This window comes from Prionailurus viverrinus, chromosome C2 (genome assembly GCF_022837055.1).
Source record: "Prionailurus viverrinus isolate Anna chromosome C2, UM_Priviv_1.0, whole genome shotgun sequence".
Lineage (NCBI taxonomy): Eukaryota > Metazoa > Chordata > Mammalia > Carnivora > Felidae > Prionailurus > Prionailurus viverrinus.
Genome location: NC_062569.1, coordinates 94,248,584 through 94,275,736, shown reverse-complemented (window position 1 = coordinate 94,275,736; position 27,153 = coordinate 94,248,584). Strand labels below are relative to the sequence as shown.

At 44.6% G+C, this 27,153-nt stretch overlaps 1 protein-coding gene across 2 annotated transcripts in view; it reads left to right on the top strand.

The window, feature by feature from the left end:
* The first annotated feature begins 6,499 nt into the window (after positions 1–6,499).
* Positions 6,500–27,153, top strand: part of ARHGAP31 (Rho GTPase activating protein 31) — a 115,008-nt gene continuing 94,354 nt past the window's right edge. The window contains exon 1 of one of the 2 annotated variants that reach the window (XM_047875751.1): positions 6,500–7,218. In XM_047875751.1, coding sequence (XP_047731707.1) covers positions 7,119–7,218 — 100 coding nt within the window. In that variant the 5' untranslated portion in view covers positions 6,500–7,118. The remainder of the gene's footprint in view (positions 7,219–27,153) is intronic. The other variant, XM_047875750.1, reaches the window with a different exon arrangement.

Here is a 27,153-nt window from a genome sequence, read left to right as displayed (position 1 = left end):
AAGATTTCCAAACCTCTTGTTTTTGAACAACATTCAATGCAAAGAAATTAGAGTGTAACTAAAATACTGGTAGGAGAAGCCTTATTTCTCAAATAATTTCAAACTTTGTGCAGATGTCTCATCTAATTTCTAGTCCCAACCTCTTCATGTCTACCCAGTCCTGCATTTCACATGACCAAAGGGCATTTCCTCCTGAAAGCTCTCATAGTGTCACCACCTGTACCCCAAGACCTGACCTTTACTGCCTACCTGCTTGTACTCACCGACCTTTGTCCCACATTTTCCCTTGAACTCTTCTTTCCAGCTTATCTTTTAACTCAGGCAAAAGACCCAAAGGACATAACATCCTGTGATGGAAACCGAAACTACTCTTGAAGCAATAAAGACTGCCCAGAAAAAGAGCTCCTGCTGGCCCAGACCACCCAGACCAGTATAGATTTTTTTAAATATATATTTTAAGTTTATTTTTCATTTTGCGAGGGAGAGAGAGAGACAGAGAGAGACAGAGAGAGAGAGAGAGAGAGACGGGGGAGGGGCAGAGAGAGAGAGAGAAGGAGAGAAAGACAATCTCAAGCAGGCTCTGCCCTGTCAGCACAGCCCGATGGCTCCAACTCGCCAACCTCCAGATCATGAGCTGAGCCAAAGTTGGACGCTTAGGCGACTGAGCCACCCAGGTGCCCCAGGACCGGTATGAATTTAACCCCCGACTCACACCTGCCAGGATGGATGGACCATGGAGCAACCGAGTGATCCTTGGAGTGACTGACTGTTACCTTTATCTCCTTACAAAACTAAAATCTCCGCCCAAGGAAGAGCACAAGCCTCATTAACATAACATATGAAGCATGTATAGGCATGGCTTCTTAAAGTGCTCCTGCCACCTTATGCCTGCCTTTACCTATGATGATAAGGCTTTCCTATCTAAATAGTCATCCTAATCTGAAATAAAAGGAACCCATTGACTCTTGCTAGGGAGTGGTGGCTTTGGAAGTTATTCCCCACAATCACCTTATTTCCTGCAAATAAGGTTTCCTTTGTGCAACAACTCAAATGGTGTAGTTACTATATGTGACACACCATGGAGTGAACTCATGTTAGCTCGGTTACAATAAGGCCCTTGATGTATAGATAAATATATTCTTCTGCAAAAACTAATTTTTTCCCTTACCAGCCCCCAATTTTATAAACTTGGCATTTCTCTTACATTTACTCTTTTACATAAAAGCCTGAGGTTCTGAATTAGTAGGGAGGGAGTGGTCAATGCAATTTTATCATAAAATGTTAGGAGGGCTTCCTTTTTTATGGAGTGTTTTTCTTTTTCACTATTCTCTCACTTTCTGCCCTTTCTATCCCCAAACGCCTGGTTGATGGTGAAGCAACTGAATTGCATTCTCAGCTGGGCAACTGTGGCTGTAGTGTTTCCAAACGCCTTTTTTTTTCCTCCTGAATAATGCAGTTTTGCAATTCTAGGAACTGAAAGGGAACTAAAATATACAATGCTTCAGACAGAGAGAGAGAGAGAGAGAACATCATGTGTAATAATAACTATGTCTGTTCTTCAACTTCTGAGCTGGGAGTGGGAGCATTTAAGGCTCTCCTCCTTCTCTGTTCTTATCACTGTGACTGCTTGCTCTTGCAGGCCCACTCAGAACCAAAACTGCCTGGGATGCCTGAGTGGCTCAGTCCATTAAGCATCTGACTCTTGACCTTGGCTCACGTCATGATCCCATGGTTTGTGGGTCTCATGGTTCATGGGATTGAGTCTGGCGTCAGGCTCCATGCAGACAGCACAGAGCCTGCTTGGGATTCTCTCTCTCCCTCTGCTCCTCCCCTCGCTCGCACTCTCACTCTCTCTAAATAAATCAACTTTAAAAAAAAAAAAGAAGAGGAAAAACTGACTTTCCTGGTCATAGAGGTGGTGAAGCATTGGGAGCTCAGCTGGCATGTTTCAAGAGGTACTGCTAGCAGGATATCCGTGCTTCTAGGACTGAGAGACTGATCCTGGTTCTTGTTCCTTCTCTTCCATCAGGTGGACCTCTCCTCCACTCTGTTCGGTTTGATTAGAGATTGGTAATGTGGGCCTCCTCCAACCTCACTAGGGATGCTTGTTCCTCATTTGAACACCTAGAAACAACAATTTACAGCATAACCTAGATCTGGGAACACATGGCACAGAGAAATGCAGTAATAAAGCTAGAAGCCCATTTTTTCTAGAAGCCCTTTTGTTGTGGCGTCTTCATCCTCTACTAGCTTCAGACCTTCAGGGCACTGGCATCTGGGCCCAGGGTGGGCACAAGGCCTCTCTCATAGAAGAGTCTCACCCAATATATTAGTCTGCTAAGGCTGTCATAACAGACTACCATAGACAAGGCAGCTTAAACAACAGACGTTTATTTTCTCACAAGTTTTGGAGGCTGGCAGTCCAAGATCAAGGTGTCACAGTTTTGCTTTCTCTTGAGGTTTCTCTCCTTGCCTTGTAGGTGGCCACCCTCTCATAGTGTCCTCACATGGTCTTTTCTCTGTGGGACACATCCTTGGTGTCTCTCTGTGTCTTCATCTCCTCCTCTCACAAGGAAGGATACCAGTCAAGTTGGATTAGGACCCGCTCTAAAAGCCTTGTTTTAACTTTCAAGGCCTTATCTCCAAATACAGTCAGGTTCTGAAGTACGGGGTGGGGGGGGGGGGTTAGGGCTTTAATATATGAATTTGGCAGGGGAGGCACAATTCGGTTAATAACACCCAACAACCAGTGACAAGGCCAACATTTTTAAGCTGGGAACAGGGGAGAGGGAAGAAGAGGAAATGTACCCAGGAAGAGGATAAACTGACATTCTCCACCCCAGAACAGAGAATTCAGAACCTGTTAATCATGTCCACGGACAAGGGATCATTTATGAGTATTTAAGTGGCTGGGCACTAGCACAGGAGGGAGAACTCTAAAATTGCTGATTGATAAGTCTAGTTTTATGGGCAAGTAAAAGAAAGGCTAGCTCACAAGTGACACAAAAATCTCCCAATACCCATCCTCTGTCTTCTGCATCTATTTATTTATGGCAGAGAGGACTACTACCATCATTGGTGAGTGAAGGAAGCAGATGGCACACTTGGATAGGCATCAGTCTTAGTTGCAGATAAATCCTAAGCCATGACAAAACTCTATGGTGGTAGCTCCATGTGAGTGAAGTGCTTTTTGTTCTATCATAATCTGCTGAAGGGATAATTTATATTATCACCAAACAGCTTAATTTTTAGGCTGTTCACATTCCTACACAATCTCCATATAATCTTGCTTTCTAGGAAATCCAAAGTCCAACGGAAAAACCCTTTGAAACCCAAATCTGATTTTCTTCCATAGACTCAGGAAAAGGTACACATCTTAGAGTAAGCAACTAGAAAGAAATACGGGAAGAGGAAGAGGTGAGCAGAGGAAGGAAAGAGAAAGAAAAATAGAGTGTCCAGAAGAAGGGCTAGATTCAAGTTTGGCATCTATCACAGGGCACACTCAGCAATGAGAGGGGTCAGGGAGCAAATGGGGAGGAGGACAGCTTTCCAGCTTCTTGAGTCTTGCTGTCATTATGTGGTTCATTATCTGGCTTGGTAAATTGTGAGTTTTTCCAACCATAAGGTGTAGATAATTGAGAGTTATCAAATAAAGACAAAGAGCCACCATGCATATATATCAAATGTTCAGTCAGCCAGGCATAATGGACACCTCACCCAGTGTTCATATCACCTCAACCCTGAACTCTATAAACAATGTGAACCCAACTTATCGTGACTTATCATGACACATTGTGGAGTCCCTCTGGGGAATCTTAGGGCTGTGTGGAGGTCACTAGCTTTACTGTTTTACCTAGGCAGTTCTGTTTTGTGATAACCTACACTTCTGCATCTGATGGTGATTAAGAGGACCTGGTACACAGCTAATGTTATATTGTAAAGTGTATGTGAATCATTTGTAAATTACTGGTGGACTTTATTGTGAGAAAGACCCTACTTAATAAATATTGTAGGTCATTAAAGTTAATTGATATTTGAATAAGGGCTGTTGATTAGTTAATGTTATTATTACAATAATATTAACTAATATTATTTAATATGGTTAATATTAGTTTTATATAGTTAATTTTAGTGTTATATATTTATATATAAATATATTAATATAGTTAATATTAGTTTAATATAGTTAATATAGTTAAATATATGATATATTACATAATATATTATATGTTAAAATTATTATATTAATATAGTTAATATTATTGTATAAATTAAATATTATTGTATAATATAAATTTTCTAATTTTGAATTTTGATAACTGTATTCTGATTATAGCAGACATTAATATTAGGGAAAGCTGGGTGAAGGGTAAATGGGAATTCTTTGACTATTATTTGCAAAATTTTTATAAGCTGAAATTACTTCAAAATGAAAAGTTAAAAGAATGTTTTTAAAGATTTAAAGAAGCAATTCAAGAACTTGACAATTTATCCATATTTTGTGTCCTGGGGGCCTGCACCCAGGAGAAAAGCACCCCTTTGGTCTCTTTCCTTGGCTACCCAAGTGATGAAATCTACTATAGGTCAGATGAAATAAAAGAATATGAAAGTCCTTGCTAAAGTAAACTCCTAAACAAATGTTAATAGTAATAATTATAGTCTTGTATGGAAAGGCTTCTCTATAGATAAAGGGAGGAATAAGCCATTACACTAAATATCCTACTGAATATTCTTCAAATAGCTTACAAAATGCTTAGAAACCACTGTCCTGGCACTAGAAAACAGGGAGTCCTTGACCGGTTTTGAACAAAGCAGGAATGTAACAAGAACAATACTTCAGGAAGGTTCATCAAGTCTTTAGTACATAGGATGGATGAAGTGGGCAGAGACCGAACTCAGCAAATCCCACTAGGAGTTATTCTGAGGAGTCACCGATCCTCACTGAATGGGCGTGGAAAAGAAGAAAACCAGAGGAGAGGCCTTTTGAAGGACTCATCGGTCTGGGCAGGACTAGCCTGGAGGTGGGGGTGGAAGGAAAGAAATGAGTCAGTTGTTACTTGAAGATGTCTAGCCAAGATGACAGGGCAATGCTGGTGTCGCTGAGAGACAGATGGAAAATGGAAGGAAGGAGCCACCATACTCAGAGCTTGGGTTAGGAGCTCTGGAGGTCAGGCAGGTACAAGGTGGGAAGACAGGCAGTGGGGGCTGTCACAACTGGGCATCAGCAGTCCCTGCCATGTGGGAGTGCACTTTTGGTGTTATCAGATCTGCATCTCATGTGCAAGAGAAGCCAAAAACTCACATCTCTTAAGTGAAATCTCTTAACCCTTTAAAGTTAGCAATTGATTTGAAAAAATTTTAAAGGATTGTGTGTGTGAAACCAAACACCTCTGTGGGCCAGATTTGCAAGACAGGCTATCACTTGTGACCTCTGTCAAAGAGAAAAGGTGAAAGGTCAGAGTTCACTGTCACCAGGATACACAGGGAGACCCTGTTTAAGTGACTATAAAGGGATTCAGTAAGTAAAATACTATACTTAAAGCTTCTGTCAGCAATCTGAGCTGTATGAATGTCCTTCCCCTTCACGTCTATATATGGATTTGAATTTGTGCAGGAAGTTTAATCTAATCTTCCAATGGTTAAATCACAAGGATTTGAGTGCTTACTGTGTGCTGAATACACAGAAGTCAAGGAATTTCAGATCTAACTGGAGAAGAAAAGAACATGCCCTCCTGAAAGCTTGAGGACAAATTATGGAACCGCCTGGGAGACTCCTTTCTCCACATTATGCTGGAGTATCAGTCACCTTAAATCCTGGATACCCCGCAAATCACTTCCATTGTAGTAAACTTGCAATAATGCGTGTGACGTGACGTGATGTGTGTGTGTGTGTGTGTGTGTGTGTGCGTGTGCATGAATCTGTAACCAGAAATCTGATTTCCTGGGCAGTGGTTACAAGGCGGCAGCGTCTAGCCTTCCGTCAGCGTGGAGGGGAGCTAACTGGGTTGGGGGTACCTGGGCGCGGGAGAGGAGGATGGGAGTGGCCGGCGGAAAACCGCTCCCGGGCAGGTCAGGTTTCTCTGCTGGAATCCCTGTCTTTGTCTCTGTCATTACTCTTGAAGGGTTTGTGTAGGATTAGGCAGGCACCGAAATAGAAAGTGTCAACGAGATGATGACAAGGAGGATGAAAAGGAGGCAGGACTTTTTTTCGGTCCCACCTAGCACCGTCCGTCCCGAAGGCTAGCGCGCCTCCTCCTACCCTCCTCCAAGGGCCGCGGTGGGGCAGGAAGCGGGCGGCTGGGGCTGCGGGTCCTCCTGGGAGCGCGGCGGTTTCCTCCCGAGCTGCCGAGTTATCTCCAGAGCCGCAGACCGGCTCTCCCAAGAGCGCGTCCTACCCCCCCGCCCCGTACTCCTCAACCCACCCACCTACTTCCTCCGGCCCCATACACACGCAGCACTGAGCTGCCAAAAATTTCCACCCTCCGCCCCCCTCCCTAGCTAACTTCCTTCCAGCATTTCCTGAGCTGGATGATCCTAGGATTTGTAAGACAGGAAAAAAAGGAAGGCGTGAGGGCGGGCGAGAGAGACAGGATGCTTGTTTTTCGCGTTCCCAACGCCGTCTGAAGGCAAGACAGCGGGCGCTGGGCAGAGGAGCCACGCAGCCCCGGGGCTGTCTCCTCGCCCCTGGCTGCTGCCCGCTTCCCGCGCTCTCGTCCTCTCCGGGGCGTCTCTGCAAAAGCCGAAAGGAGAGAGCTATAGCCCTCCCTCCGGAGCGGGGGAAGACGCTCGGAGATCCCGCAGGAGCCCGTGAAAAGTCCCTGGGACTCCAAGTGAGGAAGTGACACTCCCGCCAGCCGGCCCGCGGCCGCCAGCTCCGCCCGGCCTCCGGCACCGCGGCCCTGGAGGAGCGCGCCGTGGACTGCAGGCTCCGCGGCCGCGCGGGTCTCAGCGCCCGGCGGGGTCCATGCGCGCTGCCCCGGGCCGCACTTCCTCCGCGCGCCCATGCGGGCCCCCGGAGCCGCGCCGCAGCCAGTGATCTGACCCCGGAGACCATCCTAGGCGCGGTGCCAAGCACAGGGGAGGGAGAGACGGAGGGGCAACCTCTTTGGGACTAACTCATGAAGAACAAGGGTGCCAAGCAGAAGCTGAAACGAAAGGGAGCCGCCAGTGCCTTTGGCTGTGACCTGACCGAGTATCTGGAAAGCTCAGGACAGGATGGTAAAGTGCCTTTGCCTTTCCCCCCACCCCTCCTTTTCTTTTTGTTTGAGAGTGAGATGGACTTTTCTGGAGCGTGTTAGATTCCGTTCGCAAGTTAATGTATTCCAGGCCTGTGGGCTCAATGTACTTTTTTTCTTTTTAAAGAACAGATATGATTCCTAAGGTGCACAGCGCTGCCACCTCGACGTGCAGAGGCTGTGTGGGTCTTTCCGTTTGTCGCACACAAGCCGTTATTGGGCGGTGCTGCTGCAAGTTTAACCGGCTACCTCTGCGGGCTGGGGGTGGGAGCTCCAGAGATCCTGATCGAGGATTTTGGATGTCGGAGGCGAGGGATTCGGGCAGGACCTGTGGGATGATGATGATCAGTGGGCTTCTCCGGGTACATAATTACGACCGCCTTGGGTGTCCCTCCCGGGCTCTCCAATTTCATCCGCTCACATCTTTTTTTATTAATGTGCTGGAAGGCAGGGGGTGCGGTGGATCCTGGCTGGGGGAGTGGTTGCACAAACATTTTCTGAATTTCTGAACGGATGCCAAATATATAGTACCTCCCTCCCTCCCCTTCCCAACCCCCCAGACCCTTTACCTCCTCTTGGCTTTCAGATTAGCATTTGGTGTGTCAGACAAGAAGAGTGCTGTAAAAAGGTCAGAAGGCCTGGATCTTAAAATACTGTAGGGTATGTAAAAGAAAAGGAGAGCGTCTCTGTTTTCAAGGCCACATTGGGTAAAAAAGGGAATCCTGCAGAGTAGAGACAGTTTAAACATTTGTTGGGGGAGAGGGAAAGAAAACTATTTAGAATACAATAATAGCATTTGAAGTTAGAAGTTTTTAATCATAGGAAGGCTGGGGAAATTGAGCAGTAAATGACTCCTTTTGTAAGGTTGACTGACCCCGTGCATACCCATGACAAAAAGGCCTTGTCTTTAGAAAGTTAAGTGCGGAAAGAAATTAGACCACTATATAGGCCTCGTATTTACACACAACTAGCTATAACAAAGGAGGAGACTGGAGGGCTGTTTAACTGTGCAGAATAATTCTGCCTCCAGGAAAATAATCTCAAAAATGATTTGATTAGCTCATATCAAATGTGCATCTCAAAAACAGTGCAAAGATTTTGTTTCAATTACGTTTTTTTGAGACTCAGCACCACCTAGTAATTTGCAGTGGTGTGATATTCCTGTGGTATTCTGGAGTTCAGAGTCTGCTGTGTCATTAGGACATATGGCTTAGTATCATAGAGCTTGGGGTACCACAGGTTTCAAAACTGCCTCTTTTGAAATCGAGGCATAACAGTCAACTCATTTAATCCTCTCCAATAATCGGGGAGAGGGCGATTTGATATAAAATTACTTGGACTGAATTATTTTGAATGAGAAAGAACTCCACATGTGCATCTTAACCACTACCCTCGAAAGTTCAGAAGGAAATATTTCCCTCCCCCTGTTTTTGTGAGGAACTTGAGGTTCACTACAAATGTTCGGGATGCCCCCTTCCACCCTGTGGGTGTTTTTCTGGGACCCCCTCCAAGAATGGGGGTGCTTGCCATTCCTGCCCCATTCTTATGATGTCATAGATTGTAGGATGAGCCAGGAATGTCAGCATTCTGTGAAGACACCTCAAAGGCTGCCTTTGGCAGCTCTTCGTTCACCTGCTTTGTATTTTGGGCTTCTATATAGGTTGCATTTGGAAAAGAAGGAAGGGAGCTACTGCTCAGAGGAAAAAAAAATGAAAACCAGTGCCTAATAATCCCAGCCTTGGGGAGGAGGCAAGGAAGCCCAGACAGGTAAATTGACCTGCATAAGGTCATACAGTATAAATCATGAAGGATGCAGAGAGGCTTGGCCTACCAGGCTCCTCTTCCCTCCCTAGCTTCCTTATCCAGGCCAACATTCTCTTCTAATGATTTTGTTTCCCAAATTGAAAGACTACACAGGCAAGATCCTGTCACAGGATCAGCAAACTTTCAAGTCTGACATACCTGAATAGAGTTTAGCTTTAAAACAAAAGGAAACTGACCCACTTAATGATCCAGACACCATTCTTGTGCCACATGAGGATTAGGCATGCATAATAAACAGCTTATATAAATGAGAGTAATTAGGATTTCCTTTTTGCTACATGTAAAAACTAGTTATGTAGTCCTCTTTTAATTTGACTATAGTGTAGTATCAGTAAGCACAGTGCTAATGTTTTTTTTTTTTTTCCTAAAACAATGTGTTTTCCTCATGGACTTTCTGAAACATGTACTAGTTAATAGACAAGACCTGGACTCTGCTCCCAGGGAGGAAAGCTGACCTGGGCACTGCCCCTTTGCCCACCACCTTGGAAGTTCAACCCCAGAATCCAGGTGACAAGTCAGCATGGTAACTAGAAACCAGAAGGCTAGGGAGGGCCTCACAAGACTGACATCATGATTACTGAGCTTCGGAGTCAAGGGTAAGGTGATGGTCCTGTATAGAGATAAAGAGAAATGCTTTCAGGTCTGGGAGCACAGGAGCAGGAGAGAAGGACCGAGATGTAGGGAAGCCAAGAGAGCCCTTGTGCTTGGACAGGGAGGGAAAGCCCTAAGCTGGGATGGTGGACAGAGCTGGTGATAATAAGCTGTGCTCAGGCCATCCGAATGTGGGGAAGCTACAACCCTGAGGCTGAACACAGATCATGAATGTCATCCACTTCAGTGATTTGCCGTGACCCAGCCCTGCTACCTTCAGCTGGGCAAATCTGCCAGGACAGGATGTGTGGGTGACAAATAGGTGTTCAGCTCAGAGCAGAAGCTGCCCAGGGCCAAGTGTCATTCTTAATCTTTAGGAAGCTGATGAAAACCAGAAACCCTTTCTTATAGAAATGTGTGTGTGTGTGTGTGTGTGTGTGTGTGTGTGTGTGTGTGTGTGTAGTTTCCACAGTTCAGACCCTGCTGTTGATCATCCCCAGAGGCACACAGGCCTGATGTGAAGGGCCGTTTTCCCCCCTTTCACTTCTTTGAGGACTTTTCTCCAGTCTGGTAAGAACACTCAAGAACAGCACAAAGTTGCTCCTGACCAACATGGCCAGAACAGTGACCACCACCCCAACCCTCAGCTCTTCCTTAGGAACCAGATAACTTTATCTTCCCATCTGGTATAGAGGGAGAAGAGCATCTCTTCTTCACTGGTATGCTGAAAGTAGTAGTTTTCTTTGTCTTCTTTTTGACAACTGAATTGAAAGAATCCCAACGAAAACCACATCATATTGTCACCTGTGGTTGGGAGGCTGCGGGTGAAGCCGTGTGAGGCCAGAGTGCATCCAAGAGCATTTTTTTAAATTTTTTTTAATGTTTATTTATTTTTGAGACAGAGAGAGACAGAGCATGAATGGGAGAGGGTCAGAGAGAGGGAGACACAGAATCTGAAACAGGCTCCAGGCTCTAAGCTGTCAGCACAGAGCCCGACGCGGGGCTCGAACTCACGGACTGTGAGATCATGACCTGAGCTGAAGCTGGCCGCTCAACCAACTGAGCCACCCAGGCACCCCGAGCATTTCTTATTTCATTGTGAGGCAAGTGCCCCTGGTCTTCCCACAGGACTTGGAAATGCTGGGGCCAGCAGTCAAGGGACCAGAAAGAGAAGATTATTGGAAAAGCTGTCTTCTGCCTCCATTTGTGCCTTCTGTCTCCACTCTGAGGGCTAAGGACTTTCTCACCCTTCTGAACAATCTGTCATTTTATTCGATTCCTGGGAAAAGGTGATATTGTGTCACCCAGTGGTTTGCCATGATGGCAGCACATTAGAATCCCTGAGGAGCTTTAAAAAAAAAAAAAAAAGGTGAAGCCCAGGTCCCATCTCAGAACAATTAAATCAGAATTTCTTGTTGTGCAGGCATAGGTATGTTTTAAAAGCTTACTAAAGGGGCACCTGGGTGGCTCCATGGAGCCTCCATTGGGCTCCATGCTGACAATGCCTGCTTCAGATTCTGTGTCTCCCTCTCTCTGCCCCTCTCCCCGCTCTCAATCTGTCTCTCTGTCTCTCAGAAATAAATAAACATTAAAAAAAATTTTTTTAAAGCTTCCTAGCTGTTTCTGATATGCAGGCAGAGTTGAGAACCACTGCCTGCAATTTAGGCATTTACAGACCATTTTCCCCTTGGATAAGCAGCCTTGACTATTCAGAATGTCTCCTCTGGATGTTTGGTAAGAACTGTGAGCCTTTTTATTACTAAAGTTTTTTTTCTAGTTCTTATCAGATTGAAAAGGGAAAAAAATGTGTATATACATATATATATATAATTTCTTTTTTTTTTTAACGTTTATTTATTTTGACAGAGAAAGAGAGCACACATGTGCTCAGGGGATGGGCAGAAAGGGGGGAGAGAGAGAATCCCAGGCAGGCTCTGAGATGTCAGCGTGGAGCCCAATGCGGGGCTCAATCTCACAAACCGTGAGATCATGACCTGAGCCAGAGTCGGGTGCTTAACTGACTGAGCCACCCAGGTGCCCCTTTATATATATTTCTGAGGCTAAATCATTCTCTCAGTTTGTTTATTCATTTATTTCACAAATAGGTACTGAGGCACTGTGGAGGTACAGTGGGAGAGAAAGAAACAAGCCCTCCAGACTTGAGAAATTTACAGTTGAAGGGATGTGAACAGACTTTCAGAAACCAATGGCTCAGGGTGCCTGGGCGACTCAGTTGGTTGAGCTTGGGATTCTCTCCCTTTCTCTCTCTCTGCCCTCCTCCACTCATGCTTTCTCTGTCTCTGTCTCTCTCAAAATAGATAAACTTAAAAAAAAAAAAAAAAAAAGAGAGAAGCCAGTGGATCAATGAAGCTTTGAAAATAGCTGTCATAACTGAAGGAGAACACGTAAAAGCTACTATCTACAAGTAAATAGATAAGATACCCAAACATAAACAGGAACAAAGTCTTAGCAAGGAAGGTAGGTAATATTTTTTTGTTCAAGACAGGATTTAACACTGACTGGAGAACCAGGGCTGGTACTCTCTTTGGCTTAGTCTTTTCCTCCCCAGCATCTTACCTCACACATCCTTATCACACCCTCCCTACCTAACTCTTCACTCTTTTTTTTTTTTTTTAAGTTTATTTATTTATTTTGAGAAAGACAGTGAGAGCAGGGGAGGGGCAGAGAAAGAGGGAGAGAGAGAATCCCAAGCCGACGTGGCGCTTGATCCCACGAACCAAACCATGAGATTATGAGCTGAGCCAGAACCAAGAGTTGACGCTTAACGGACTGAGTCACCCAGGTGCCCCCTGAGTCTTCATTCTTTAGGTCTCCGCTGCTTCTGGAAACCTTCTCTGACCTCCCAAGTTAGGTGCCCCTGCTGGGTATTCCCATTAGGAGTTCTGGAGGCTTCCTGTCCAGCATAGAATCCCCAAATCTCAACTTTGCTTATTCCTAACCCTGGAGTAAATTACTTACCCCCGCTAGGCCTCAGTTTCCTCATTTGTGAAATGGGGCTAAGAGGACTGATGTGAAGATAAATGAATTCATATAGGCAAAGCACTTGGCAGAGGGCATGTGTATATGGAAAGCTATAAAAGTGTGGCTGTTATTATCATAACACCCTGGACTTGCCCTGGTATAACTACATTACACCCATGACTGAATGAGTGAGGGCTCCAATGAAATGGGTAAATGATATGGTCAGGTGGTTTCATCAGTCATGAAGAGGAATGGGAAGCAGATTGGTTGCCCCAGTGAATGAAGAGGCCATTTCATGCAGGGGTTTCCCAGAGCTACCGCAGAGTGGATGGACCATCGTGTATAATGGTGGAAGACCAGAATGTCCATCTGAATGGAAAGGGCCCTCAGAAAGATTTGAGAAAGATACCCAGCCACTCCTAAAACCAAAGGGAACCGAAAGAGAAGCCAGGTCTTGGAGACAGAGTTTGTGCAGACAGAACAACAACTTCATAAGCTTGCGTTTAGAGGGGCATCCCCATATCTGGGTCCCAGAGTTAAATAGGCAAAACCAAAAGAGGAGAAAAAATGCTTTAAACCTGGAGCGAACTGACTGATAACACAAAGCCTGACTGTAACTTACTCTGTAGGGTCTGGATATGACAAACAACCCACACAGAGAATAGAAACAGCCACCTCCATCTACCCACACCCCTCCCTCCTGCCACTCTCCAGACCTATACCAACAGCCCCTTGACCACAGGCACAGCCTCTCCCTCTCCCTCTCCCTCCACTCCCCCACAGGCGGCCCCTCAAATGCCTTCCAAGCTCAGGAGGCTCAGGCATTGGGACCGCTAAGGAAGCCTACTCTCTTGTCATCCCAGACATTCCCTGAAGCCAAGTGAACCATCGGCTGGGGTAGAGGGAGCTGGAGGCTGGGCCTTATGCTGGGGCAGAGGGAAACATGTTGAAAGCGGGAACACGTTTTCCCGTAGACCATGCTGTAAGTGGAGGATAAGCCCCTCAATACCAGTACAGCTGCAGTTTTTGTTGCACTGTTCCCCCCCTAATGTATTAGGCATCTGTAGGCTAGCTGGAAACCTTTTCTGTGGGAGTGGGAGGAGGGGAGAACGCATTCTGAATTCCAGAAGCTGACTGATTTAGGCAGTTCTGAAACGCTTGCTGGGGACTGTTTGTTCCTGGTAATCACCTCCCTGGAGAAAGTTTCCTGGGATTTTGTGGCTGTGTGTGTGGCTGTGCAACAGAGGGTGGAGAAGCGGGTGGGCTGAAAGATCCAGGACTTAAGTCTGAGAATAAGAAGTGCCCCCCCCCCTGCCTTTTTCCATTAGATATTGTAGCTAAATATTTTTGAGACAAAGTAGTGACAGACCCTTTTAATTGGGGCGACCTGATGCTCGTTCCCTCCAGAATAGACGGAGTGAGATGAACTGCCTGCCCCCCCCCCCCCCCCCCCCCCCCCGGCCACTGGCCTCTGGGTTTCAGAACTCAGCTGTCCTTTCCGTGGTTCCTTCATGCCAGTCTTGAGGCCCAGGAACATGGAGCTACTTGCTTTTCAAGCCCGATGCGGGGCTCGAACCCACAAACTGAGATCATGACCTAAGCCAAAGTCAAGAGTCAGATGCTCAACCGACTGAGCCACCCTCGTGCCTGGAGCTACTTGCTTTTTTATTGTTTTGTTTTGTTTCTCACTCATCACTTGCCTTGAATTTAAGCCTTGAAGTAGCTTTTTCCCCACTTATCCCACCCTTCAAATTACTTTTCTTTTTGCATATGGATGCATGTCCCATTCAATTGTCTGAGCTATTTCTATGCCCCAGTACAAATGCCATGCTTGAGTTTAATTGGTCTTGGTGCTCCTCCCTCAAAGGGCAGGCCTCGAGGCTTTACTGAGGTGGGGCCATAGCCTCATAAAGCTTCAGGAGTCTAGATAGTCACCCTGTCCCTCTAACCCTGTCCCCAGCATGCAGTTTTAGGTACAGCTTAAAATAAGAGCACCCGGAAGAAATATGCTGACTACAATTCAGAGGAGAATAGATACTGGTACTGGACTTTTTTCTAAGAGCAACTTTTAATGGAGGAAGAGGAGATATATCATGAAGCTGCTGGATGGCTAAAGGAAGGAGGAGGAAAAGGAGGTCTCTTGGAAAGAGAGAAGGGACGCAGAAATGCAGGCTGAGTCCTACATCAGACCTGCTTGTTATTTTTATTAGTAGAGTTACTGTCTGCATTTATTGCTTACTGTGTGCCAGTCACTTTATACCTACCAAGTAATATTTTTGACATCTGTAAGAATGGGGCATTTTTATCCCCTTTTTATAGAGGAGAAAACTAGATGAAAGAGGTTAAAGATCTTGCCAAAATTATGAAGATAGAAAAGGGAGGATTTAAATCCAGATCTGCCTGACTCCCAAGGCCAGAATCCTAAGCACAAACACAATTTCTCAGACTAGCATATTTTGTAATTTGGCATTTACACTACAATTTTGTAAAAAAAACAAAAAAGAAAAAATCTGTAAAAAGTAGCCTTTTCTCTGTTTTTGCCCTAGCCTAGATCATTAATAATAATAATGATGATGATGATGATGATGATGACAGCGGACATTTGCATGGCACTTTACCCTGTGCAAGGCGCTTTTCACACACATCTATTCTAAACCTACTAGCTTTCAAGACCAACCAGACCCCACCTTTTCCTCCTGGACCGTTCCTGCCGGCTACAGCCCCAATCCTTCTTCCCTTTTGGAACACCCTTTGCCTTAGAGTCAGAGACACGCAATATGATCTTCATTCTCCTTATTACTCTATTTTCTAACTGATAAGCCAGTGATGACTCTGCTGAAGGCAGATGACATTCAGCAGCTCACACAGATTTGGTAGCGCACTGTGCCTCTCAGGGTGAGTCCTATGGCCAGCACACAGCACTTGATTGATTGACCCTATTTCCTCCTCAGGAAGCCAGTGTTAGAGCCCTTCTAGGAAGCTCAGGACCAGTGACACTGCTAATGTGCTGAAATATCAGGAATCCAAGATAATTGAAGCTTCCCCATAGGGACTTACAGCTACTCTAAGATAGAAACTGACCCAGACTTTGCACAGGACGCCCCAGAAACACTGCCTTTTCCTAGTGCCTCACCAGTCACTCCTTGGTATGAACCACATTCTTGGCGGGGCCCCAGAACCAACTGAGTTTCTGGGATGGAGTCTCAGGCACTCTTTGTTCTAGTTCAAGCTTGGCTGATGCATACCAGGCCCTGGTACCACGCCCATGGCCTGATGCTGCCCCAGAATGCCTTTGGGACCCCCTCCACCCCCTCCCCCCCAGAGACAGGGATGAATGTCACCCCCCACCCAAAGCAACATATACCAGCTTTTACTGTGACAGACACCAGAAAACAGTTTGACATATAAAGTATGATTCTGGCAAACTATAAATAAATCTATAGCTTTCGTGACAGGCAACTGAGCTAATTTGTGCAATTATGCATATTTCTCTCCCTGGCTTTGTTCACATTTTTATTCAGAAACCATCTTGCGTGGGGTTTTCAATTCAACGCAACAAGTATTTAATGGGACTCTAATGTGCAAGACACTCTTGGATTTATGAAGATTCTCAAGTTCTCAGCCTAGTGGGGTCGTGAGAGGGGAAGACAGCTAAAAGAAGTACAAAGAAAAATGAAATGAGGGCTCCTGCTGATGTGCAAGCAGGGGATACCCACATGTAAGGCAGCTGAGTGAGAGAGCCATCCGACAGAGTGGATCTCTTGTAAGGAGGAAATTCAATAAAATGATAGACATCATCTGACCATGAGGAACGACAAGGATGGGGGGAGATGGGATGCTTGGTGTCTACAGACAGGAAACCACATGTTTTTACCTGATACTTGTAATTGGTCACACCTTCTTGCACCCTGAAGGGGAAGATACTTTATTCTGGGAAAGGTAGTTGAGTGGCCAGGCTTGGGGGTGAGGGGCCCTGTTGGGGTGACAGAAACTGTCTTCAGTGGCAGAAGAGTCAAGCTAGAGGAGGCAGAGTAGCTGATCATAACAAGAGTATCCATTGGGTTAGCTGTAGTCTGTTAAAAGAGGGAGTCTGTTAAAAGAGAAAACTTTTTTTTGAAAATTTTTTTTAATGTTTATTTATTTTTGAGAGAGAGAGAGAGACAGAGCACAAACAGGGGAGGAACAGAGAGAGGGAGACACAGAATCCAGAGCAGGCTCCAGGCTCTGAGCTGACAGCACAGAGCCTGACACAGGGCTTGAACCCAGGAACCATGAAATCATGACCTGAGCCGAAGTCGGAAGCTTAACCAACTGAGCCACTCAGGTGCCCCCAAAGAGAAAGCTTTTTGTAACGTTAACTGACCATCCTAATTATGGGTCAATTAAATCTAGCATTATGGCATCAATGTGCAACCTTGACCTGTCCCTGTTGTGTGGAAATTCTGTTTTGTCCCCCATTTAAAAAAATTTTTTTTTAAATGTTTATTTATTTTTGAAGAGAGACAGAGACACCATGAGCAGGGCAGGGGCAGAGCGAGAGAGAGACACAGAGTCCGAAGCAGGCTTCAGGCTCTGAGCTGTCAGCACAGAGCCCGACGCGGGGCTTGAACCCATGAACTGTGAGATCATGATCTGAGCTGAAGTCGGACGCCCAACCAACCGAGCCACCCAGACGCCCCTGTCCCCCATTTTTTATACGAAGACCAACTCAGAGAGGTTAAGTAACTTGCCTAAACATCACCCAGCCACGAAGTAGGGGAACTGAAGGCATTAAATTCCCATTCCACAGCTTTGTGTCCTCTTAGCCACAGACAGGTCAGCTGGCAGTAAATCTGATATGCAAAGCTCCATTTTACCATGCATTGCCAAGGTGATAAGTTCAGCAGGATTTAGCTAGACTTTAATAAAACTTCTGGCAATGGAGTTCTCATGCCCAGTTTTTCAAAGTAAAACATTTAGGTTCCAAATGGCAGGCTTCTACACAGAGAGCGTGCCCTGTTACCATAAGTGGTCCCTTCCACCACTTCTTTCCCATCTGTTTCCTGCATGCAGAGTATTATTGGGAAACAATGATGTCAGCTCTTCCATATAAATCTACACCTCCCTGCTTGCCCCTCCCCTACAATGCATATTTTTGTTCCTCTTTCTGGCTTTTGTCTTGCTGTTCTGTTCCTTAAGGACTCACGCTTTTGGCGTCAATTGTTGGCTTTCTTTTTTAATATGTTTTAGCTATTTAAGCTTTTTGTGGCCTTCAAAGTGCACATGCTTTTTTTGGGTCCATATTTGGAAAATCTTTTGTTTGGCTAATAGCTAGAACATGGGCCTGATGTTAATGGAGAGGAGCCATTTTGCTTCATGGGAAAGCAAAGCTAGATGCAGGGCTCTGAATCAGCTCAGAATTGAGGACACAAACCCTGCTTGGGGGCCCTTAGGGGCTGCATTAAAGCTGTTTGGACCCTGGGTACAAAGCCTATAGGTGAAAGTCAAGGAAATCTACTCATGGAGTAATCTGTGTTTTCTCACCCCAAGCCTGACTTTCAAATGGGACATGGTTTCCTCAGTTCCCCTTTCTTTACTGCCCCTAATGACAACTTGGTTTCAGAAAGGAAAGGGGAGTGGGTAGGCCTTGGGGATAGGGGGTGGGGAGTACGAGCTTTGAATTCTGGATCTAAAAATTCTGGACCTCTCTTTTTAAGCCTCGGGCAGTGATACTCAAAACTTTACTGGGCATAAGAATGACAAAAAATGCAGTTTTTACTTTTACAATTTAATTTAAAATCGAACTTCAAAATTAAAAAGAAATATCGGTTAAATTTAGTACACTATTACTACACTATAAGGAGCATTAGAAATGCTCCTTAAATTTCATTTCAGTCTCCTTGAAACAAAATGAACATCTAATAAAAGTTTCCTCTAGGCATCTGCCTAGGTCCTATAGTATCTGGGTCTGTGGACGGCAAGAGGTTTCACAGAATGAGTGCTACGGTTTACAGGGCTCCAAGCGGTAGAGAGCAGCTGCATAGTAATATCCTGAGGTCAGGCCTCAGAGATTCTGCTTTTGTAGGCCTGAGATGGGGTCTGAATCCCCATTTTTAAAGACGAGCCCCAGGTGATTCTGGTATCTTTGGTCTACTGATCTCACTTTCAGAAACATGGACTTAGCCCACAGAAAGAAGCAGCTAAGTAAAACCACATGACTTTTATTTTCTTCGTTATATTTTATATATTGCCCAGTTTTTCAATAGTGGACATGTATGTTTATGATTTAAGTTGGGAAAATAATCTTTTAAAATTATTATGGGGATGGGATGTCTTGACTCATTCAATTTTTCATAAAGCCTTTTCGTTTTAATCCTTATAAAAAAATCTTCATAAAGTCTGTTCGTTCCCTTTCCTGCCTTGATAGGTACAGTTTAGTGATATCAATTAACTTCTCCTCTGAGAAGCAGTGTAGCCAGGTGGTTAGCATGTGGCTTTTTTGCTGATAGTCTGCCTTGGTTCAAATGTCAGCTCTCTCACATGCTGGCTTTGTGACCCTGGACCAGCTAAGAAATCTCTCTGTGCTTCAGTATCCTCATCTGTAAAGTGGGGATTATGATAGTAATAGTACCCATTGTGTAGGGTTATTATGAGGATTAAATGAACTCGTGCACTGCCTGGAATTTTTGTAAATCTTCTGTAAGTGTTGACTTTGGTTATTACTTCCTTGGTGATTGGAAATCTTACCCTGTTTCAGCATTACTCAGAGTGTGGTTCCTGAGTAATGCTACAGATGTGGAAGTTGAGAGAGCTGAGAACAAACACTATTCCAAGGCTCCCATATATCCCTAGGGTCTTCCTCTTTAAAAAAAAAATTATTTCATGTGCACCCAATTATTTATTTTCTTTGGTTGGTGGCATAAAAATGCTGGTTTTAAGACATTTATTTGTTGATAAATATTTCTGGGGTGGGACTGTGGCAAACTTACTAAATCTTACATGTCTTTAGTAATCAGAAAAAATCTAAAAACGAAATGAAAAAGAAAAAGAAAATGAGGGTTACAGTAAAAGGCCATAGTGACAGCCATCCAATCTTCTGGTTTCCATTTGTATTTCAGGAGGGCTATAAATCTGGAAAATGAGCCCATTTTCATCACTGAGGGAACAATGTAAGGCCTGGGTTCTAGTTGGCCCATATGATATATCTGTCTATTTCTTTGCTCCACAATGTCATTTTGACAGTTTACTGATCTGACTCAATCTTAGGATGTATGAACAGAATCTTAGGCTGTAGAGCATATGGATCCACACGGCACTCTTTGTGGGTTGACTCTGTTCATTTCTCAGTGCTTTATTTGAAGATAGAAGCTTGTACACAGAAGTATAGTTAGGAAGATGATCAAGGTGGTGAAGTGTAGACCTTTATTACTTCTCACCTCCAACTTCCACCCATCATAGTTTCCTAAATTGTCTCCTCCCCTGAGTAGAAAGAAAATTTTCCCCTTGGAGACTGGGACCATTTTCTGTTTATCTGTGTGTTAGATGTCTGCAGGACTGGTTCCTTTCTGGAGGCTCTCAGAGAGAATCTGTTTTCTTGCCTTTTCCAGTTTCTAGAGGCTGTCCTCATTCCTTGGTTCATGGCCCCTCATCACCTCTTTGATTTCCTGCCTTTTTCTTATAAAGACCCTGTGATGACATCAGATAATTGGATAATCTCATCTCAAGATTCTTAGCTTGATCACATCTGCAAAAATCCTTCTAGATATATGAGGCAGCAGGAATAAGGACATGGACTACTTTGGGGTGCCATTACTCAGCCTACCACAATCTGTTTTCCCCACAGCACGTTGGCTCAAAAGATATTAATAATGTGAATGAAAGGAATAGGGTGGTGATTATGCAAGGGGAAGAAGAGATGAAAATCAGCATTTACTAAGCACTCATCATGAACCAGGCTCTGGGTTAAGGGGGACACAAGGATGAACATGCATTGTCTGTCCTTGTGGGAGCTCACAGCCTCATGCAGGGGATGGACACATCCTCAACGGATTCTCACCAAACCACAATGGGAGGTGGATGACATTAAGTCTGACTCAGAGGAGCTGAGTCTTCTAAAATCAGTGGAATTTGAGAGGTCTCTCTGCCTGAAGGGAAGATATTCCAGACAGAGGGAAGAATCTAAGCAAAGGCATTGGGTGTAAAACAATATGGCAGGATCAACATTCTCAAAAGAAGAACAAAGAGAACAAGGGTGAAGCATGAGCCACCTACCTGCCTGGACTAGGTTTATAGGGACAAATAGCTTATTAAATGACCATTATAAATCTGCCAAAGAAAGAAAGAACAATGAGCACAAATGGGCCAGTTTAAATTCCAGTTCGATAAAGAATCTTGAGGCACATGTCAAGCTTCTGTGTCCTTTTTGCTATTTCTGTTGTTGCTGGTAAGAAAAAACTTGGACCCCAGTCTAGAATAAACTTCCTCCAGGTGGGGGAAAAATGAAGTGCCCCAAGCAGTTATAACCCAGAGTTTCAGTTTATTCCATCTATTTATAATCTTAGGAAATTTCACTTCTCTCTGTCTTGTGGATGATAACCAGAGCAATGTTTAATATTTCAAGTCCAAGTTTTATTTGAGTTGAAAAATATTGTAATGTTCCTTCCCACTTACCTCCTGGCTATACTTTGACTCCATCCCATCTCTTTTTCTTCCAAGTTTCTCTTCATCTTTGTCATTCCTCCAGTATTAGAAACTGTGGAGCAAGGGCACCTTGGTGGCTCAGTCCATTGAGTGTCTGACTCCTGATTTTGTCTCAGGCCCTGATCTGACAGTTCACGGGATTGAGTCCCGAGTCAGGCTTTGTGTTGACAGCATGGAGCCTGCATGGGATTCTCTCTCTCTCTCCCCCTCTCTCTCTGTCCCTCCGCTGCTCAGGTGCTCTCTCTCTCTCTCTCACTCAAAATAAATAAATAAACTTAGAAAGAAAGAAAGAAAGAAAGAAAGAAAGAAAGAAAGAAAGAAAGAAACCATGGAGCAGCTATCAGATCCATTGTTCTTGTCAGTTTTACGGGTGCCATTTTGAGCCTGGCCCAGTATGCTCCTCCTCCACTGTGGGATGGCCGTCCCCACCTCAGAGCAGTATCCTCCCACCCCGCTAGGTCCCCATCTCTGAGGAGACCTCGGGGTCCTTTGGATGTGGGCCTCCCTGTCCAGTGTCCACCTCGCCTCTGCCAGATTCCACAACTCCAAGGACTAAAAATACTTCAGCCTCTGCTTTTCCCTCTGGCAGGAGCTCAAACTGATTTTGTCCCTTGTGACTGAAAAGCACCGAGGACCAGAAGGAAGCGAGACTAGCTGGATGGTCAGCTGCTTTCTGAGGGGCTCCTCCCAGAGGTGTATGCGCTCTGACTCTGGACAGTGGTCGTCTCCATCACTCCCTCACCAGAATAGTTCCTCTGGCAACTCTGCCAGCACTTGACTCCTGACTAGAATTGGCAGGAATCATGAAAAAATACAGGATGTGATTTTAATGAGGAATAAACATCTGCCGGAGGTGCCATAGGTCCCCTTCTTTTGTAAAATTTTCGAAGTAATTGTAAAAAAAAAAAAAAAATTCAAACAACATGGAGACTTATACAGTACAAAGTCCCTTCCTACATCCTTGCAATCCCATGTGTCAGTCTGGGCTGGATTCAATCAGACTAGTTCTGTCCAGCGGAACTTTCTGAGGGACATGTATTCTCTCTGCACTGTCCAGTTTGGCAGCCACTAACCACATATGGGCTGTTAGCACTTGAATGTGGCTAGTGCCACTGAGGAAGTGAACTGCACATTTTAGTTAATTTAAATTTACATAGGGGTACGTGGGTGGCTCAGATGGTTAAGCAGCCAACTCTTGGTTTCTGCTCAGGTCATGATCTGATGGTTTTTGAGTTCAAGCCCCACATCAGGCTCTGAGCTGATAGTGGGGAAACTGTGTGGGATTCTGTCTCTCTCCCTTTCTGCCCCTCCCACTCTTTCTCTCTCTGTCTCTCTCTCAAAATAAATAAATACAAACCAATAAAAATACCCCAAAATTTACATAGCCTTATGTGACCAATGGGTATTGTACTGGATGGCACAGAGACCTTTCTCTGTGTATATGCTAAAAAATATACACATCGAGTGAGTTTGTTTTTTCCCCACAAAGATAAAGTTACAACATAAATATGTTTTGAAACATGCTGTTTTAAATAACAGCAGGTTTTGGAGAACTATCCATTTTTGTAAGTATAGCTCAATCTCACTCTTTTTCATCACCACATGGGATCCTGCTTAATGGGTGGGTTTTTAATTTTAATTTTATTTTTTTAAGTCAGGTATCACATTCTTGTGTTTCCGAATCTAAAAGACTCTAAAGGGCATAGTAAAAACTGTTCCCCCATCCCTGCCCTCAGCTTCCCTGTTCCTCACCCCAGAAGTAACTAGTGTTAATTTTCTTGGAAATCTTTCTGTAGAAATTCTGTGCATACACAAGCAAATATATATGCTTTTAATAAAATATCATAATTAATTTAACCATTTCTTTCCCTTTTTACAAGTTCCTATAAGGCTTCTCTTCTTGTCTAAATACTGATTAATTGGGGACACCTGGGTGGCTTAGTCGGTTAAGCATCTGACCTCCGCCCAGGTCATGATCTCCCAGTCTGTGGGTTCGAGGCCCATGTCAGGCTCTGGGCTGACAGCTCAGAGCCTGGAACCTACTTCGGATTCTGTGTTTCCCTCTCTGTCTGCCCCTCCCCCGCTCATGCTCGCGCGCTCTCTCTCTCTCTCTCTCTCTCTCTCAAAAATAAACATTTAAAAAAAATTTTTTTTAACGTTTATTTATTTCTGAGACAGAAAGAGAGACAGAGCATGAGCAGGGGAGGGGCAGAGAGAGAGGGAGACACAGAATCTGAAACAGGCTCCAGGCTCTGAGCTGTCTGCACACAGCCCGACACAGGGCTCGAACTCATGGACTGCAAGATCATGACCTGAGCCGAAGTCGGACGCTTAACCGACTGAGCCACCCAGGTGCCCCTCAAAAATAAACATTAAATGCTGATTAATTGACTTAGCATTTATTGAATATGTTGTATGAGCCATGCATCATTTTCAGTGATAATTGTTATTATCTATAACTTATTAAATATTCATACTGCTTCCCTTTGTTTATAATGAGGGTAGAATTGACTAGTCCACATACTTCTAGTTATACTTCAAACTTGTGTTCCAATATTCCTTAGGGATGTCATCTGGCCAATCCATGTTCTGTCCGCTGGAGTCCAGGCCCTGGGTTAAAGCTGAGGCCGGGGGTAGAAGTTAGAAGCTATTTGGCCTGCATGCTGGCATACCCATGGCATCTAGATCACAGTGCTCTGGTCCTCTGAGCCGTCCTGGCACAGGCCGTAGAGACCTAGGAAGCGGCAACAACAGTGAAACAGATGGCAGCTTAAACAGGAAATGTGTCCTGAAGTTGAACATCCATATTTTTGCGGAAACTATAGCCAGAGTATATCTTATAGCAGAATTGGAAAAGAGAATGTCTGATAAGAGCCTGTCACTAATATCACTCCCTACACCCTTGAATGGCTTCCCAATGCCCTCAAGACAAACATCTGCTCCATAAACACTAAGATGGTGTTTATTGGTTTACCAGCCATCATTCTCAGAGAACTGCCTTCTCTGTAGCTTCCATGGATACCACTGCCCCATCTGAGCATGACCCTCGTCCACACTGTAGTTTTCATAGTTCCTCAAAAGTACGTGTTCCTCCTGCCCGCAAGGATTTGTACATGTTCCTCTCTCTGTGTAGAATACTCACCCTATCTCCCTTTTTAGCTCCACCAGGGCTCTTGCCAACTCCAACCCACCATTTGGGTCTCAACGTGGATGTCTCATCCTCCAAGATGCCTTCCCTGATCCTTCTGAGGAAAGGTCAGGTGTCTCTCCTATGTGCTCCCATTCTACCCCATACTGCCCCAGTGCTGCTCTTGTCACACTGAATGGGCCATCCTCACATCCACCCTGTCCCTGCCTCATTCTGGATGACCTTTGGTCAACTCTGTGAGATCAGGAGCCATGTCTCCTGGTTCATCACTTTAATCACTGGTGCCTACCATAATGCTCATCAATATGTGTTAAATGGGTCGAGGGAGCCAGGGAAGGGCAGTGCTTGCTCTCTTGGGTCCTTGCAGTGGTGGGTGGGGATTGAGGCATGTGTCTGTGTGAATATTTTGCACATATGTGTGCATCTGTCATGTGACTGTGCATCCAGTGTGAAGACTGTGGGGGTGGAGGAGGAACCCACTGGTGGAGTGTGGGGTGGAATCTTCATTCTGCAAATAATTGCCCACTGGTCTTAGGCAAATCATCACACTTTTTGAATCTCAGTTTTCTCATCTGAAAGACAGGAATGAGACTTAGATGAGAAAAGTTAGGCCAAAGAGCTTTTAAAACAGGAGAGGAATTCCAGTATTTATGAATACTGGATACCATAGTTATCCTGCTGTTGAGACAGTTGTGCTCAGGGGACTGAATGTCCCCAAAGGCCCTGTTTCCTGATGTGCTGTGAATGTGATTCCTCCTAGTAGACATCACCTACTGCCATCTTGGAAGGAAACTAGGAGAGCTGTTTCCCTAACACAGCCTTCCCACCCACCCGTTCCCTGCCGGCCTCAACCATCGGCTACCAGCAGGGCTTCTTCTTCAGGCCGGGCAGTTAAGAACATCATGCGGGTGCAGCGCTGGGGCCTCCCCGCCATTCAGTGCCAGCATCATCCCGGGCCAAGGCAAACACAGAGATAAATGAACTAGAAGCTACTGTGTCATTTCAGAGCTGAGAGAATCTTAGAAAATTGTTATCCAAACTTCTCATTTACTATACAGAGAAACCTGAAGCTCTGGAGAATACAGTCATTTGCCTGAGAAGATACAGCTGGCCGGTGGAGTTTGCTGGCTGCCAGGGGGTGTTAGCCAGAAATAACAGGTTAGTGTGTTCCTCAGAAGCGCCCAGCATCAGGAACCCCCGAAAGAGGAGAAGGGGCTCAGATAATGCTGCCTGTAGGAGAGAAGGAGGATTCGTAAGACTACCTCAAAACTTGAGAAAAATATCCTTTATTATACAGCTGGTTAAAAAGATGACATATATTTACTGGCATAGAAAGATGTCCAACATCTAAGTGAAAAAGCTTACAAAACAGATATACAGTATAATTAATTCTATTTTGGTAACTATATATATTAAAAAAAGTCTGGGGGTATATATGCAAAACATTAACAATAGCTTTTTTCTGGATGGATGCTTTTCTCTTTCTTCTGCATACTTCACTGTGTTGCTGTGTTTTTTGAGTGATTTGTTTTTTTTTTTTTAATGATGAATAATGTATAATGTTTATACTCTGAGAAAACAATAAGATATGTTCATTTTGTAAAAGCGTACATATTCCCTAAATTATCCCAACTTTCTTTACTCTGATTTTGTTTTTATCAACAACTTTTATCATCTGCATCTTGCCCTCCTGAGGGAAGCCTCCATCTATACAGAGACTACACCCAACTGTGAATTCCTATTTTAAAAAGATGAAATTGGGGCACCTGGGTGGCCTCAGTTGGTTAAGCATCTGACTCTTGATTTTGGCTCAGCTTATGATCTCACGGTTCCTGGGTTCGAGCTCCGCATTGGGCTCTGTGCTGGCAGTGGGGAGCCTGCTTGCGCTTCTCTCTCTCTCCCTCTCTCTGCCCCTCCCAAGCTCGCTGTATAAATAAATAAATAAATAAATAAATAAATAAATAAATAAATAAATAAGATGAAATTGCCATTAGATGTCATAAAGTTATCCCCACTGAACTTGATTGCAGAGAATGGATCACTCTCAGGTGAACTAGCCAAATTCAGGTTCTGATTCTGCCAAGGAGAAGACAAAGACCCTGGCCTGTGATGACTCCAGAGAGGCCCAGCTTCCCCCATGCCCGCATTCCTTGAGGTCCTCCTTAACACATCAGCTGGACTCACAGTCCTTATGGCCACTGCTTGGGGTTCAGAGTAAAGTACTCTTGGAAGCCTTTCGCAGCACATCCTTGAATCTCCAACAAAGGGAGAAAGAACTTCAGTTTGAGGTTGTGCAAAAGTATGGCAGCTGGCTGCTCTGGCTACCTGCTGAATTTCACAGGAGACTTGCACAATATCAACAGTGTGAGCCAAATATCTTTTGGTTTGTAAAAGTGAAGTCCAAGTTAATGGAAGGACAGAGAACCTGTTAAGATCAGGGGTGTGGGGGGTGGGGAGGGGGTGGGGGAGAAGTAACTAACCCTTAGGTGGCGCCTTACAAAGTGCTCCAAATCCTCTCATTTGTCCTGAATAATCCTGTGTATGAGATGAAACAAATAATTATTACATAGATGGTCCCCAAGGACATAGAACTGATAACCCCAAATCTGTAGTCTTTACTTGCTACTCACTAGGATGCAAGATTTGTGTATATAACCAGTATGTTTAAAGCTCTACATTAGGAATCAGAAGACC